Source organism: Chiloscyllium punctatum, chromosome 4 (assembly GCF_047496795.1).
Source record: "Chiloscyllium punctatum isolate Juve2018m chromosome 4, sChiPun1.3, whole genome shotgun sequence".
Lineage (NCBI taxonomy): Eukaryota > Metazoa > Chordata > Chondrichthyes > Orectolobiformes > Hemiscylliidae > Chiloscyllium > Chiloscyllium punctatum.
The window spans coordinates 69,772,966-69,790,757 of NC_092742.1; the positions used below are offsets into that span (position 1 = coordinate 69,772,966).

The 17,792-nt window shown below is 36.3% G+C and overlaps 1 protein-coding gene across 3 annotated transcripts in view; it reads left to right on the forward strand.

Annotated features, from left to right (window-relative positions):
* Positions 1 to 17,792, forward strand: part of strn3 (striatin, calmodulin binding protein 3) — a 185,061-nt gene that overhangs the window by 75,372 nt on the left and 91,897 nt on the right. Inside the window, exons 7-9 of one of the 3 annotated variants that reach the window (XM_072568993.1) lie at positions 174 to 309; positions 9,279 to 9,389; positions 15,933 to 16,073. In XM_072568993.1, the coding sequence (XP_072425094.1) occupies positions 174 to 309; positions 9,279 to 9,389; positions 15,933 to 16,073 (388 nt within the window). The remainder of the gene's footprint in view (positions 1 to 173; positions 310 to 9,278; positions 9,390 to 15,932; positions 16,074 to 17,792) is intronic. The other 2 variants (XM_072568994.1, XM_072568995.1) reach the window with 2 other exon arrangements.

Genomic DNA, 17,792 nt, shown 5'->3' on the forward strand with positions numbered 1-17,792 from the left:
AATCTTAAAAGATGTTAGAAACCATCTTTCAGATTCACAATGAAACGCACAATACGTGTCAATGATGCCAGTTTAAGTACTTAAACTGTATCAGCTTGCAGTATTTAAAAAACTCAGGTTTTCTGAATTGGCTGCTTTGGTGTTCCTAAAAAATCAATATCTTTTGATTTTAGATCGGTAATGAGGGACTAGCTACTGACTTGCCTGATGATACTGAAGAAGCTTTGAAAGAATTTGATTTTTTAGTGACAGCTGAAGATGGCGAAGGAGCTGGGGAAGCTAGGAGCTCTGGGGACGGAACAGAATGGGGTAAGAAAATAAATAAAGCTGTTGATGAATCATATTTTATACAATTCAATTTTTCACTCATGGTACAGAATTTATTGCTATTTGTCTGAATTCTAATGCTTCCGCTGACAACTGTACAGTACAGGAAAAAAATTATCTTCAGAATTATTTTATTGTAATACCTTGTATATTTGATGTGATCAAGGATTTTGGTTGTGTCAGCTTGAAATGCACAGTTCCAGCTTTACAATTCTTTGTATTTCTTCAAGTAATTTTTTTTTAATCTGTAAGGTGAGATTGTTGACTGAGGGCTCAACATTTATAATATTTATAAACCTTCTATCATAGTCCCAAATATTTTCAGTTTGATTAATGATCTCTCTAGATCAAAAGTCAGCTTTTTCACTGATATCACATTTAGCTCCATTTTCAGTTCCCCATGAAGCACTCTGCTCACATGCAGGAAAATATGGATAACGTTGCAGGTTTGTTTTGCAAGGAAAATTTGTATCACAAGAATACCAATTGGTGAATCTGTAAAACAAGGGAGTCTAAGCACTCACTACTCCAATAATTAGTACACAGGCCTTCACAATCAAAAATCCTGGTTTGAAAATATGGGGTAGTCCCCACTGATCAGAAACCAAAAATCTAAAAAAACTCCAGCACCTGTTTAGCACTATTAAGGAATGTGTTGGAATTCTCTCCATTGACCCAAATACTTGCAGCTAAAACAGTACTCAAGAAGATTGACACCACCAAGGTGGGCAAAACAATCTGCTGGACTGGCAATTCGTTTACTAGTCCAGGCATTCACCTGCTCTATCATTGGCCCACATGACTGCAGTGTGCAGTATCTTCAGGTTGTACTGTAACTATTTGCAAAGGCTTCATTGTCACCTTCCAAGCCTGCAACCTCTACTGAAAGGGCTTGGAAGTAGTGTCAACTCCCAAGTTTCCAAATCACGTGCCTCTGTTGCTGGCCAGGTATAACGGTAGTTGAACTAATCTTCTATGATTTTCAATACTGGTTTGAGATCACCTTTGCCACATAAACCTCGTCTGAAGAATAACTAAAAGTGGGCATTTTGCGGCCAAGCCCATCTCCTAAAAAGTATTTCTCAAAATAATTTCACCTGATTGGATTGGTGTGTAATTGTCTTGGTAGAAAAGAAATAGTGAACACTTGGCAGTTTGTTCTGCAAGTTAATATAAAGCAGCATGTGTTAATGTCAAGCCTTGACCTATGAATGTCATTTTGCATGTCTTCCCTGTGCATTTCTAGCATGGCATTAAAACCCTGTAATGCTTTTTACATTTCCCTACTTAAAATTTGCCTCCAGCACTAAATCTGATGATATAAAAATAATCAGCATAGTTCTAATATATAAGTTATTGAAGCTGCTTTGTCAAAATGTAGATTGGAATATTAACAAACTAAATTATGTTAGGGCAGAATTATATAGCAATGTTATAAAATAGAAGGTAAGCCTAGACTTGTGGTTTTATTCTTTAAAAAAAATTGATCTTCCTTTACAATGAATTGTCTATCTAAAAACGTGTCGTGGTGGTGAATGATCAAGTTAGGGAGGGGAGATGGCCTAGTGGTGGTATTGCTAGACTATTAATCCAGAAACCCAGCGAATGTTCTGGGGGCCCAGGTTCAAATCTCACCAGGGCAAATGGTGGAATTTGAATTCTGTTGAAATCTGGAATTAAGAGTTTAATGATGACCATGAAAACATTGTCAATGTCTACAAAACCCAACTGGTTCACTCATTCGATTCAGGGAAGGAAACTGCCATCCTTCTCTGGTTTGGCCGACATGTGACTCCAGGTCCACAGTCTTGTGAATTGACTTAACTGCCTTCTGGGCAATTAAAGTTAGGCAATAAATGCTGGTGTGGCCAGAAACACGAACATCGTGAATACATTTTTAAAAATTGAAGTGTAATATAATTTTAAAACTAATTTTTAAACCAAGTGATGATTTAGAATATTTTAAATATTTAAAATACTTAGAATATTTAAATATTCAGTTTTATTTTGATTATTTTAACTCACTCAAATATTCAAATGACTGCTGATACAATGAATTGTTGCTATGTGTTCTTATCTTATTAGCTTTTCTACTTATCTGGACCTGCAGTATTGAGAAGGCTGTGATTAGCTTTGTACTTGCAAAACCCTTAATTGCCCATATCCACCAGTATTGTTGGACTGGAAATACGAGGATTATTACCTTTTTTTTATTGTAATAGATATTGAAATTTTAAGTCCCCCATGGGTAGATCTCCGTATTAAAACAAATTTCTTTATAATAAATTACCTTAATTTTTGACATTTATTTCCTGTCTTACACTTATAATTTGGTAGGTTTATTTCCTCCTTTCACACTCCATTGTTAATTTTAGTCTTCCCTTACTACTGCCGAATCAGCTAAGAACATAATTGTTGAAGCACAAAGCAGTTTCAATTAGGGGACTTAACTGAATTGGCAGCTCACCAAGGCAACTTGATATAAGAAATATGAGCAGGAGTATGCCATTCAGACGTTCATGGCTGAACATGTACATCAAATCCGCTTTTCTACCCTATCCATGTATCTCTTGATTCAACATCCAAAAATCCTTCAAGATTCATTCATAAGATCCTAAGATTCCATAATCCCTGATGTGGGAAAAAAAATTGTTACCTCAGTCCAAACTGTTCAATTTCTTGAAACTTTTGACCTCAGGTTTGGAACTATTTAGCAAGGGAAAGCAATTGCAGAGCATCTATTTCACTCCTCCTGTAAGAGTTTTAAATGTAGACTAAACCAAATTAATACTCCATCCTTCTTGGTGTGGTCTGCTGAAGTTGCAAGTAATTTACACTCAAATCTTCATGCTGTTTTGCAGCTCTTGTGCAATAATTGCTGCCTTAATTGTTTGCTGTAACTGCATGCTAACTTTGTGATTGATATACATGGACACTGAAAACCCTCCAGAGAGCAACATATGTTACCTGTTCTTTTTCAAAAAAAATTGCTACCAAACTGGGGAAAAAAAATCACCATTTCCCACATTCTATTCCATCTGCTACCTTGCCAATCCACCTATCTCCCTTTGTAACTTACTTGTATTCTCCTTGCCAATTATTTTCCCACCTAGCTTTGTATTGTCCGAATACTTGGACTATTTCATTTGATCTCAGTCTAATTTATTGATATTAATTATAAATAGGTGAAGCTCAAGCTCTGATCCTTGAATCAGTTGAATCCCTCCATGCCAAAAATGATTGATTTATTCTTGTTCTCTTGCCATTAACCAATCCTCAATACTGAGAGCCCTTTATTTTGTGTAAAAGTCTATTCTATGACACCTTATCAGATCTCTTTAGAAAACCAAAATGTAATCAGTCCATTGGTTCTTCCTTATCTAAATTGCGAGTTACATCCTCAAGAAAACTTGTAATACTATTTTCCTTTCATAGATATTGGAGTCAGTGATGAGAAAGCTGAATGTTTTGCCTTAGGAAGACTAAAGGACAGGAAGAATTAAATCCTTTTGGAAGTGCCCAAAGGTGTTCTTTCATATATCCTCCATCTCTTTCCATTTCTCTAGATCTCTAATGTTCTCTTGTTATCTAACTTAGGATTCACAAAGAAACAATTTAAGGTAGGTTTATCTGAGGTTATGGGGGCTATAAGACATCAAAAAGAAAATACTGAATAGAAGGGAATTTCAGGCCTTACACTAGGAAGCCTGCCAAAAGGAATGATATCTTAGTGGCAGTACAGTCCACCAATCCATTTTATGGTTTCATTTAGTTTGCCCATATTCTCGAACCATTGAATAGCATTGGAGAATTCTTACAGTACAGATAGAGGCCATTTGGTCCATCAGTCTGCACTGTCTCACTCAAGACCATCCCACTCTATCCTGTAATCCTGCATTTACCATGGCCAACCCATCAAATCTGCACAACCCTGAACACTGGGGCTACTTAGTGTGGCTCATCCACCTAATCTGCACATCTTTGAATTGTTGAAGGAAACCAGAGAAAACTCACGCAGGCACGGGGAAACATGCAAATTCCACACAGATAGTTGACCAAGGCTGGAATCAAGTCTGGGTCCCTGGTGTTAGGAGGCAATAGTGCTCACCACTGAACCACCTTGCCACCCTAAGGTGATTCTATGATTAATTCTAATTCTATAAGATCTTATTATAGGAACAAAGGAATTGGGAGCAGGAGAAGGTCATTTAACCTATAGAGCTTGTTCCACCATTCAGACAAATCACAGCTGATCATTTAGCTTCACTCTGTTTTTGTCCACTGTCTCCATATATCTTGATATCGTTAGTGTTCAGAAATCTGTTGATTCTCAGTGATGTACATCCACAGCACTCTGGGTAAAGAATTCTAAAGATTCACCAGCCTCTAAGTGAAAATATTGCTCCTCATCTCAATTTTAAATGGCCTGCCCCCGATTCTGAGGTTTTATCTGCTCATTTTAGATTCACCAACCAGGGGAAATGTTTTAAATGTATCTACCTAGGCATGCCCTATAAGAATTTTGGAGTTTCAGTGCAATCACTTTTCTATTTTGACATTGTGGAGAATATTGGCCGAGTCTCTTTGATCTTTTCCTTACGAGATACCCCTGTCATTCCGGTGATTAGACTGATAAACCTACATTACACTCCTTGTATGGTAAGTCCATTCTTCCTTAGATAAGGAGACTAAAATTGTCCACAATACTCCAGGTGTGGTCACATCAAATCTCTGTACAAATGTAGTAGAACATCTTCACTCCTGTTCTCAAAATTTCCTTGCATTGAAGGTCAGTATACCATTTACCTTCTGTAATGCTGGCTGCATCTGCATGTTCGTTTCTTGTGACTTATGAGCTCAGACCCCCCTTGCCATTTTGGACATCAACAGTTTCCAGCCCCTTTATTTTAAGAAATACTCTACCTTCCTATTTTTACCAAAATGGGTTACCTCATAGTTATACACATTATATTCCATCTGCCATGTTCTTGTCCATTTGTTTAGATATCTAAGTACACTTAAGCCTTTTTATACCCCCTTCATAGCTCACGATCCCACCTAGTTTTGTTTCATCATCAAATTTTGAGGTTATGTTTAGTCCCTAGGTTCAAATCATTTATATTGATTATGAACAACTGTGATCTAAGCACAGATGCATGGATACTCTATTATTGGCCACCTGCCATCTCAAGAATGAACTGTTTATTCCAACTCTGTTTTCTGTCTTAACCAACTCTCAATCTATACCAGTATTTTACCACCAACACCCTACCCGCCCACCATCCCGTGTATTTTAATTTTGCTTTGTGACCTGGGTGTGAGCTTCTCCACCATTTCCCTTTTCTCCAATATACATTCTTCTGTATCTGCTGTAATGAACCCATATTTGTCCTGGCTAATCTTTTTCTTTTCACATATCGATGTGAACTTTTAATTTTTCCTTTGTCAGTCATGAGCTTGAATTCATATTCTCTCTTCCCTTTATCAGACTTGATTATTCTAAATTGCTCAACATCCTCAGGCTTACCACTTCTCTGGCAACCTTATAAGGCACAGCCTTGATCCAATGCAATACTTAACTTTTCTTCTCCACTGTTGACTCACTTGTTTCGTTTTTGTTTGAGTGGAATGCATAATTGTTGCAGACCATATAATTACTTTAAATACTAACCATTGTCTGTCTAACAATAAATATTTTAATATATTTTCCTAAACTACCATAGCCAATTTTCCTGTCATACTTTCATTGTTATCTTTGTTCAGATTTGGACACTAGTATCAGAAGCTTGTATCATATTATGGTCACAACTTCCTAATAGCTCCTTCATAGCAAAATTATTAATTTGTCATTTCTACAGAATGCTGAATCTAAAATAGCTCATTTTTTATTTGGTTCCTCAATACACTGGTCCGGAAACCCATCTTGTACAAACTCCAGAAACACTTCCTTCACAGTATTATGGCTAATTAAGTTTACCAATATTAACTTGAAGTCTCCATTATTACTGTACTACACATACTACAAACAGTTCTAATATCCCAATGTATACCTCTAATATCCTGATTTATTCCATGGTCTAACATGACCACTACAGTTTGGTGGCCTACCCTTGTCTCCCACTAGCCTTTGCTGCCCTTTGCTCTATCCAAAATGATTCTATATCCTTAAATCTAAGATTCTCTAATACTAATGTACTGATTGCACTCCATTGAAGATGCTACTCCACTTTTCTTTCCCCTCGACCTATCCTTCCGATGTGACGGATTCTCTGAATATTCAGTTCTGAGTCCTGGCCACCCTATAGCCACATCTCAATAATGACAATTAAATCTAATCCATTTGCTCCTCTAATCTATACCTTTTAAATTGACTATTTGCTGTAATGAATTGCATTCACAAAAAGTTGATAGCTTTGCCTTTTTTAACATTATACAGAAAGCTTTTTATCATCTGACACCTATGGCATCAGGATTGTGCCAGTTGATCAAATATTCTGGTTAATCAAGAGGTCCATATAATCAGTGTAAAAGCACAGACTTAGTAATAGAAACAAAAGGTAGCGGGTATATGCATCACCTTTATTCTCTGTAACAGCTTAAATCACTTGAATAATAATGCAACTTTGCCTTCAAAAATACTTAACTGTAGAGAGCCTTTTCATCCTCACCCTCAACTGACTACTTAGACATAGAGTCATGGAGATGTACAGCATGGAAACAGACCCTTCAGTCCAACCCATCCATGCTGACCAGATATCCCAACCCAATCTAGTCCCACCTGCCAGCACCTGGGCCCATATCCCTCCAAACCCTTCCAAGTCATATACCCATCCAGATGCCTTTTAAATGTTGCAATTGTACTAGCCTCCACCACCTTCTCTGGCAGCTCATTCCATAGATGTACCACCCTCTGCGTGAAAAAGTTGCCCCTTAGGTCTTTTTTATATCTTTCCCCTCTCACCCTGAACCTATGCCCTCGAGTTCTGGACACCCCGACCCCAGAGAAAAGACTTTGTCTATTTATCCTATCCATGCCCCTCATAATTTTGTAAACCTCTGTAAGATCATCCCTCAGCCTCCGAAGCTCCAGAGAAAACAGTCCCAGCCTGTTCAGCCTCCCCCATAGCTCAAATCCTCCAACACTAGCAACATCCTTGTAAATCTTTTCTGAACCCTTTCAAGTTTCACAACATCTTTCCAATAGGAAGGAGACCAGAATTGCATGCAACAGCGGCCGAACCAATGTCCTGTACAGCCACAACATGACCTCCCAACTCCTGTACTCAATACTCTGACTAATAAAAGAAAGCATACCATACGCCGCCTTCACTATCCTATCTACCTATGACTCCACTTTCAAGCAGCGACGAACCTGCAGTCCAAGGTCTCTTTGTTGAGCAACACTCCCTAGGACCTTACCATGAAGTGTATAAGTTCTGCTAAGGTTTGTTTTACCAAAATGCAGCACCTCGTGTTTATCTGAATTAAACTCCATCTGCCATTTCTCAGCCCATTGGCCCATCTGAACCAGATCCTGTTGTAATCTGAGGTAACCCTCTTCGCTGTCCACTACACTTCCAAGTTTGGTGTAATCTGCAAACTTATAATTGTACCTCTTCTGCTCGCATCCAAATCATTTATGTAAATGACCAAAAGTAAAGGACCCAGCACCGATCCTTGTGGCACTCTACTGGTCACAGGCTTCCAGTCTGAAAAACAACCCTCCAACACCACCCTCTGTCTTCTATCTTTGAGCCAGTTCTGTATCTAGAAGGCTAGTTCTCCCTGTATTCCGTGAAATCTAACCTTGCTAGCCAGTCTCCCATGGGGAACCTTGTCGAACACCTTACTGAAGTCCATATAGATCACATCTACTGCATGACGAAGATTATGACAAAACAGTAAACTTTCAGTACTTCAGACATGTCATTTTTGCATTTTATTAAGTGTGCCAGCTCATAAGGTGCTAGTTAAAACAAAGTTTGCTGTTCCACTTTTGATTTCTAGTTTATGCTGGTCTTCTCATCTCCTGTCTAATTTTGCTCACTGCTTTGCTTTTCTACTTTCTGTTGCCAAGTTTTGCTTCCCTCCAATTGAGCTTCCTTTCAGGCTCTCATTCCACTGCCGATTTACTTCAAACCCTCCCTATCCACACGAGCAAAAATGTAAAATATGAGTCCCTGTCCTACTAAGGTGTAGCCTGTCCACGTTTTGCAGGTTTCACCTGCTCCAAAGCTAGTCTGTGTCTCAAATTCGATTATTTGTCCCTCATACACCAGCCGCAAGTTCAGTTGCCTAATCCTCCTATTTCTCACTCGCACCTAACGCTAGGAGTAATCCTGAAATTGCTGCCTATTGTTATACATTTTGCATAGATTTTTTAGATCATCCTACAGTGAATAGTTCTATAGGAAAATTATAATTAAATACAGTACAGTATTGGAACTGCTACGTATTCTGTTAAGTTATGCAAACATTCCAATAATTAGGTAATTGGACTATTTTCTACTATTGGAACCAATCATTTCTGTGTTTTGTCCCTTTTTTTAAATAAAGGGGCTATTAAGTATGTCTGAAGAGGTTCACATTTTTTCTTTTAAGCTGATTTTGTTCAGGTGAAGGCCAAGCCTTCAATGTAAGTTTTTTGTGTCCAATTTATTGCTTGTAAGGAAAGAGACTCCCAAAAACTGGCTGTCAAGTGCTTTATTGTTTTGGATGCAATGGCATGAAATTGTTGTACTTTTAATCTTGCACTGCCCATTAAACGCAAGTTTAATAACATAACATAACTTGGTTCAAAATGGTTTGTATAACAAATGTCTTAAAATCTTACATCATAATTATTCAGTAATTCTTTAAAGGCTATGATTCAACCACTAACCTTCATGAAATAGCAACAGTGATTGCTTGCATTCCGATTTGCTGATTTTTCAATGATGTGCTGCATGTAGACAAGGATGACTTCTCCCCATCTTCGGAGGTTTGGGCTGTAGACAAGGGACTAATAAGTAAACTGAAGGAACAATACAAGAAGGAGCGGAAGGGCAAGAAAGGGGTGAAGAGTAAGTGCAGATAATTATGAATCATGTAGAGTGACTTTCACATTTTCTTTACCACAATTTTATTTTATTTTCTAAATATCTGTCTTTCATCAGCTTTGTTTCTGTTTATTGAATACTTTTTTCATGTGTGTCTAAATAAAAAAATTAGATTAGGGGTGCAACCAACATTTCTTTCTTTATTGGGGTTAGAGGCTTTGCTGTGTGCTGAATGTATATTGGCAACATGCTTGAAAGTATTAAGATATCTGTAGTTGGGTCATCGAGGGAATGCCACTTCTCAGAATTTTTATACTCCGGTGAGAGACTCAAATCTTTAGTGACAGTGATATATCTTTAAACTAAGCAGAACGAGTTGAAGAGTTATAAACAAAATGTTGAAAATGTCAGCAGGTCTGGCAGTATCTGTGGAGAGAGAAATAGTTAGCATTTCAAGTTGAATACAGCTCCTCTTCAGGTGAGATGGTTGTGTTTTAAAAAAAATTAAAATTGTGTTTTTAAAAAAAAATTTAAAAGATTAATAATCTATCGGCTGAAAACAAAAATTGATTGAAAGATTAGCATTGAAAGTAGATAGTGAAAATTTTGCATATCGAATTATGTAATGATTTGGGTATCAGATTTGGAATCTAATCCACTACTTTTAGAACAAAATTGAAATGCAGCACATAAAAACTAATGTTGCATGGTAATAACTCAAACTGCATGTGTTTCATACTAACCAAGTAGCAAGGTGTGCACAACAATTTGTGTTTTTACTGATATATTTCTCGAGGTGACATGTATATATGACAATTATTGTTTCATTAAAGGATTAAAATGATCAGTTCCATAGAATTTCATCAGAAGGATGAAAGTGGTCAGTTGCTTAGAATTTCACCATTGATTTTAAAATAATTGAACAAGGTCAATCCTTGAGGGGTTGAACCTCAGGTTTATTTTTTTTTAAATGTACTGATTCAGATATTGGAAGCTTTTCATTTGTTGTAAAATCAACAAGATAAGAGTTTTAAATACTGGTTACGTAAAAATATTTGAAATGACTCCCCCTCAACCCACACGTGCACATGTACACACGCCCCCACCCATAACAAAGCAACATTAGCCCAAGAAAACTGATTCAATTAATGCAAGCTTGTCAACCTGAAGTCCTTTTTATAATATAGTTTAGTGTATTAGTGATTAAACGTGATGCCGTTCCATTTAGAAACTTTAGCAGATTAAAACCTTCCTTAAGTAAAAAAAAATTTACTTCCTTATTCTTTTCTGTGACTATTTCCAAAAGAGGTGGACAAATTTTAAAATTCCAGGCAATTTCGATTTTTTTAAATTTTATGATTTCTATCAAATATTTAAATTGAAATTTGGTTTTAAAAATGAGTTTGCTGAGGATATCCAAATCTAATAGAGAGTTTGTGAGAGGGACTTTCATGGTTCTTACGTTGAGGACAGACAGTTTTTACAACCATCCCCCTTGGTAATCATCACAAATATTATGCATGCTAAATCCATGATTCTGCAAACTCTATAGTTTCACTATCAACAATGTGAAAATTTGTCATATATTTCTCTCATACTGGATAATAGAAGAAAATGTACATTATAATTGTAGCATTAGAACTGAGAAGTATCTAATGGACAAGAAGCTGAGCAAAATTTTACACATTACTTACAAAAATCTGAAAATTAAACTAATCTTAATTTCACAATTAGTATGAAGTATGGAAGTAAATGTGTTTCAGTGCTTGTATGAAACATACCAGAGAAGACCTGAGCCAATGCAGTGTGTGGGGTTGTAAAGAGCTAGGTTTACTTTGTATCCATTTACTGTTTGAGATTTGAAAAAGCATACACATTCTTGTTTTTGAAAAAAGATTTACATAAATCTTTTTATTGTGTTTGTATCCTCGAAAGACAGAGTTCAGATTGCACAAATTAGTTTTTACTTGGGGAGATTTTCTGGGGAGATTACTTTCATGTGACCAACACAATATGTTTGCAACAAAAAAAGTCAAAACAGGGATCTACTAAGTTAAAGGAAAGTACTGTTGATGCTGAAAATCCACAATAAAAATAGAAATATTAAGGGTGGCACTGAGGCTCAGTGGTTCGCACTGCAACCTCTCAGCACCAGGGACCTGGGTTCAATTCTAGCCTCTGGCAACTGTCTGTGTGGAATTTGCACATTCTCCCCATGTCTGCGTGGGTTTTCTCCGGGTGCTCCGGTTTCGTCCCACAGTCCAAAGATGTGCAGATCAGGTGAACTGGCAATGCTAAATTGTCCATCGTGTTAGGCGCTTTAGTCAGAGAGAAATGGGTCTGGGAGGGTTACTCTTTGGAGAATCGGTGTGGATTTTTTGGGCCAAATGGCCTGTTTCCGCACTGTAGGGAATCTAATCTAATTTTTAAGAAGCGCTGTTCAGTTCACTAATTCCTATTTTGTAAATATAAGGGAGCTAATTGACAGTCTGAAAGTTCTCAAATGTTAAACTGTTAAACAGCCTTTCTCTTGATCTTTTTAAGCATTTTCCATTTTAAATCCTTAAATCTGGTAGCTGTATATGTCTTTGTGAGGAAGCTACTTTAAAGAATGAGTACAAACAGTTTTGAAAGTTTATCTTCATTATTTCTAGCATAAAGTTGTTTGCCCTTTTTTAATGAAATCCTTAATACACTTATTTTGCCTAAAGTAATTGCTAAAACTGAGCGGTTTTGAATAAATAATCTCCAAAGAAGAGAAAAAATGCATTATGGAAGAGCGACATTGTTAAGAACAGTTCAAAGATTAATTTGATTTAATAATTCAGTGTCAGTATTTATGTATTCCTAATAAATTCAAAATGAATTGTTTTAACTTAACTCCAGTCTCATTTGTCAATATTATTTTGTAAATATTACCTCACAGTACCATGACTAAACTGGGCACTACTAGATGTAAATCATTGAAATTGTAGTTATTTTTAATCTAGCTGAGAATCAGTGAAATGAACCTTATTTGTATCACTGCCAAATAAATGCTTAATGTCCTGGACTGTGTTGAAAAATGTGCACAGTAAGGTGAAAATTTCAAGTTTGTCCCTTGTAACATTTGTGATTTTTAACTAATTAATAGACTTGTTTATGGGCATGTGAGTACATGTATTAGTACACAACTTTTATTTTCCATAATTTGGAGGTTGAAGATTAATGTCTCTCACATGCAGTATCTTAGAAATTACAGCTTTGGCTTTTCATTTTGATGAAACAGTTCCTCCCCTTAAATATGCAGGTTTATTTTGTGCAACATAGAGGAATCTGGTTGAGCTTTTGTACGCTGCTTCTGTAATAGTGCTTCAGTGATGGTTAGTTGTGTATCATCATTAATTATGGTTTTTTCACAGCATTTTTTTTTGTTTGACTTGTTCTGTTGATGTACCACATGACTTTTGAGCAGTATGTATTGACTGGGTTATTGATCTTTTACATAGAAAATAATTAAGTAAAGAATCAGCTAACAGGGCATCACATATTTTAGTTTAATAAAATAAATGTTTCAAGAACAACTGTATTTGACCAACTAGTTAATGATATTTATGTCATCCCTTTAATGTTCTTTTGAAACGAGCTACATGAGATCATGTCCGACAGTGCACGTTGAGATCACAATTGAAGATGTACACATTGGCATCAGTAGCTCTCGTCAAAGCTTATTTGTTTTCAAAGATGATCTGTAATGATTGACCAGTGCTCACTTATAAAAATGTAATGCACCCATACGTCACAAATCAGTGAAACTCTTAACAAAAGTACATCTTGAATTTCGATAAATACTTACCATTCAACAGAATGTGTATTTGTAATTTTTATGCTTTGTGAACATTTATTTACAGTAACTGCTGAATTAAGAAAACTGAAGAACAATATCCACCAGAAAGTAGCTAAGGCTGTTTAACTTCTATGTTTTAGTTTCAGATTCTGTGTAGGCATACAGTATTGAAGCTCTATGATTGATTGAAATTACTGGTGGTTGATTGAATATAAATGTGTCTCCAAGGGTTTTTAAAGTACTGTGATTTAACTGTAACTTGCTGAGTACAGTAAATAATGTTGCAGCAATTTCATTTGTATGGACAAAATATTGTCACAAATGTTAAGCTACTGCCATTCTCAGTCTTGAGTTCAAGACTCCGTGTTGAATCAGACTCCAAAACATTAAATCTGATTAAGGCATAACACATTATTCATTTGAATCAATGCCCTCTTCATGACTGGCATTTTTCAGTGACAGTTAAGTTTCTCTGCCTCTCTTCCAATTTCCTCCTCCTCTGCTGAAGATGTTTATTCTTGGTCCAGTTGTTTCACTGGCATCCAAAGCCATCTGATATTAGCTCAAGGAATTATTTTTCTTGTGTGGCCTGGATTGTTAGCTTCAACAGGGTACTTTGAGTGGGAGGAATGTGTCACGGTTGGCCTTGAATTTGTCCCTGCCTGACATATACCTTTGTATGTTCTTTGAGGAGCCACAGGATAATTATCAAGAGATAAAAACACATCTTTCGACTCACTCATGCCTTGGTAGCCCAGTGACACTGCCATCAATTGTAATATCCTAAATGGATCCAGCTGAGATTTTTTGACTTGTGGAAAACCGTTGAGCAACTCTAGTAATTTCTTAATCTTTCTGGTTCTGTACTGCCTTAGATGCTGCACTTACTGAGCTATTAAGGGTGGTCTGGCGACAGTTAGTTTTATTTTTCTATTGGACTTCCCTTGTGAAATGTTTTATATGCGTTTTTGCCCACTCTTGTGCATTGTTTTCAATGGCAGGTCAAAATAATGCTCGTCAATGGGTGATTGAAAGGTATTTAAAGTACTTTAAAGTGCTGCACACTTAAGAGTGAGAATTTTCTTTCTGCAATACACAGATTGTCAATTTGCCGGTTGCAAATGACACTGGTATGCAACTACTTAAGTACTTTATATGTGATAACAGAGAACCTTACTGTTATGTGCAAGTACAATTTTATACGCATAAGAGTACTTGTCCTGTTCTCTAAGTAAGGATGAGTTGCAGAAAACTCAGAAAAGTGTTTAGTTTATGAATCTTTGTTAGGTACCACATGCTTTTGAGAGGCTGTGTCTGTGAAATGTAAATGATACAGACTCTGTATGCCTTTCATATCTTAACTGAACAGCCGTGAGGTTCCACAAGATGTGTCTGATGCGCGATATAAACTGGACCATTAAACTCAATTCTTCTTTTATTTTTGCCTTGCCTGGAATATTTTTTTCTCTTTAAGTGTTTCATGATCCTTTGGGCAATGCCTAGCTCTTTGTCAATTGCCAGCTTGTTTCACTCCAGAGGTGAGACTAGATGCATAACTTGTACTGAACATTTAAGTACTGTTACTTACCAGGCTCATTTATGCATTTACTCTTTTATCATTGAACTTTACACTGGCCATTTCTGAATAAGAAAATTCTTGGCTCTTAAATCCATTCCTCTGTTTTGATGAATGAACTCCTTCAGTCTATGTTTGGGTCTCGCTCCTCAGTTTCATATTCCTTAACAGACTGTGCTTTCTTGGAGTGTGAGGACTCCATTTGGAAACGCCAGATGGCCCAGGAGCGATGTTAATCAAGAGAATTTCTACGTCCATTATCTACAAGGCCCTTTGCTGCACACATTCTTCTAGCCTGTGAAGATACCTGTGGTGGAAACTAATTCTATGAATGGACAGTAAGGCTTACGCCCAAACTCTGTATCATTAGGTGGTGTGATACATACCAGACAACATGGAAGACCCTCCATGGAGGATTGTAATTATTGTGGTGAGTAATTGCTGTCTGAGAAATTTAAATTAGCATTAGTAATTCCTCATTTTATTAAAAAGTAACTGATACTTTTGTTTTATACAGTGAAATACCTTAATGGGTCCATGAGATATGGTCAGTAAAGAGAAAAATAATAAACATGACTTGTCTCATGTTTTGCCCCCAGTATTTGTACCCCAGTGTGTTTTCATTTTAACTGAAATGGCAAACAATTGTAAGTGAGAACACAAGTGTGGATAATCAAGAAAATAAATTTTTGTCAAATTTTTGACAAAATTATTTAAATTGTTAGTTTGTTGCACCCCTAGTGTACACATTAAAACCTTTTATCTTTGTTTTGTGTTCTATTCATGTTGCTCAAAAGACAGTTCTTTAATTTTTTTCTCCATTGCTAATCTATGAAATGATCTACTGTATAACTGAATCAGAAAGACATTGCCTTTTAATTTTTGATTTCAGTAACTATTTAAATTTAAATGTAGCAGGTGTTCTTAATTTGGCCTGCTTATAATTCCTTAATTGGGAAAAAGTTTTAATGTTAGCATAGAGCATGAATACATCAGAATATGGGTTTGTATATAAAATATCATTCTGGATGTTTTGATTCCATAAAAATTTATGGTAAATATTTCATTTAACGGCCAATGCAAATAAATAATTATTCAACCTATTTCACACCATCAAGAATTCTGGCTACGTGATTGAACAGTTACTGATGACTTTCATTTACAGGGGTAAACAGGTCAAAGCTTCAGGATATGATTGCAGATCTCAGAGATGATGAGCTGCCTCACATGCCATCTGGAACCATGATTCAGTCCAGGCCAACCTCTTCCAGACTGGCTGATCATGACAGCTCAAGAACAGAAGAAGGTATAACTAAAATTATTACTGCATCTTCATGTTGGGTAGTCAGTATTTCAATAAAAACAAAAAGTGCTGAAATTGCTCAGCAGGTGTTCAGCATCTGTGGAGGAAGAAACCAAGTTAATGTTTCAGGTGGATGACTGTTCATTCGAACTGGGAAAAGTGAACTGTGTGACATGATTTAAACAAACATTGTTTGACAGTGAAAAGGGGAAATTTTGTAAAGTACATAAAAATGGGAAGGTCTGCGATATGTGGAGCATCGAAAATAATAACTAGAATGGGGAATGCTAAAGAAATCTGTTCTTATCTGCCAGATTTGTTTAACAGACATTTAAATCGAAACGTTATAATCAGCTGCTGCCTGAAACAATGGAGACAGTGGTTCTGATCAAAAATTGTTGATTACAATTGCTAAGTAGAAAGATGAGGTGCAGTTTCTTAAGCTTGTGTTAAACTTCAGTTGAACTCTGGAGGAGGCAAAGGATTTAAGAGTTTAGAGATTAAGTGAAATGGGGAATAAACAGGCACCTGGAAGCTCAAAAGCATGCTTAACATGCTAAATGATGTGTTTCATAAACACTGATCACCTAATCTGAGTTTGAATCCTCAATGCATTAACTAAACAGGGAAAAAAAATGACAAGTCAGTCTCTTGGACTCATTTGGGAGAAGCTTATTTCTGAAATATTATTCCAGTTCTGTTCAGGTTCCCTCTCCCACTATTTATTTCAGGTACATTGATGACTCTATTGATGGGGATCCCTGCTCTCACCCTGAACAGAAATTTCATCAACTCTGCTTTCAACCTTTCTTTGTCTTCATATCATCTATTTCCCATCTGTTTCCTTCCATGTCTCATCTCTGGTGATACATTTTCAACCAATGTCAACATTCAAGTGTTCCAGAATCAACATTGAGTTCAACAACTGTAGTTCATGGCTACTCCTCCCTTTTTTTTAAGGCGGAAGCTGCTGGCTGTAGTTTTGCTATTAAAATTTACAGCTCCAGACCCATATTTTGTTGCTATTACCTGTCTTGTGGTCTGTTTATCATTCAATCACTTCTATCACATGCCTTATCAATGACTTTTCTTCTTGTTTTCTCTTGCCCCTCAACCAAAAGCTATTATATCACCAACTTCTTTCTGGTTCTGATCAAAGGTCATCCACTTCAAACTTAACTTTATTTCTCTTTCTCCAAAAATGCTGCCTAATCTGTTGGGTATATGCAGCATTTTATGTTTCTGTTTCAGATTTTCAGCACTTGTAGTATTTTGCCTTTGTCAGTCTGACATGTTGATATCTTCCCACCCTAACACATCTCTTAGCAACCATAGCTACTCATGAGAATATGCAAAATGGAAAGGTTGTCACTACTTATGTTTGAACAACCAAAACAATGGCTGTATGGTGACTAAGCAATACATGTTTGAAAAAAAATGATGTTTCTAACTAAATGATCAAAATTACAATGAACACTTGAATTCTTCAAGATGTTGTCATGTAGTGCTAGAAATCCTATCTATCTCTTTCTCATGTAAAGTAGAATCCATGCTTCTCAGTATAATACCGGAGGTCAGAAGCAAGACCCTGAAATAGATTTTTGTGGTTATTTTGGAAAGGAATTTTAGTTATTTAAGTTAAATAATGTTGTATAAATTCTTTAGTGTTTTTAGAAATGTTTATTATGATTTTACATTGCCCACCTTTGTTTTAATAACATG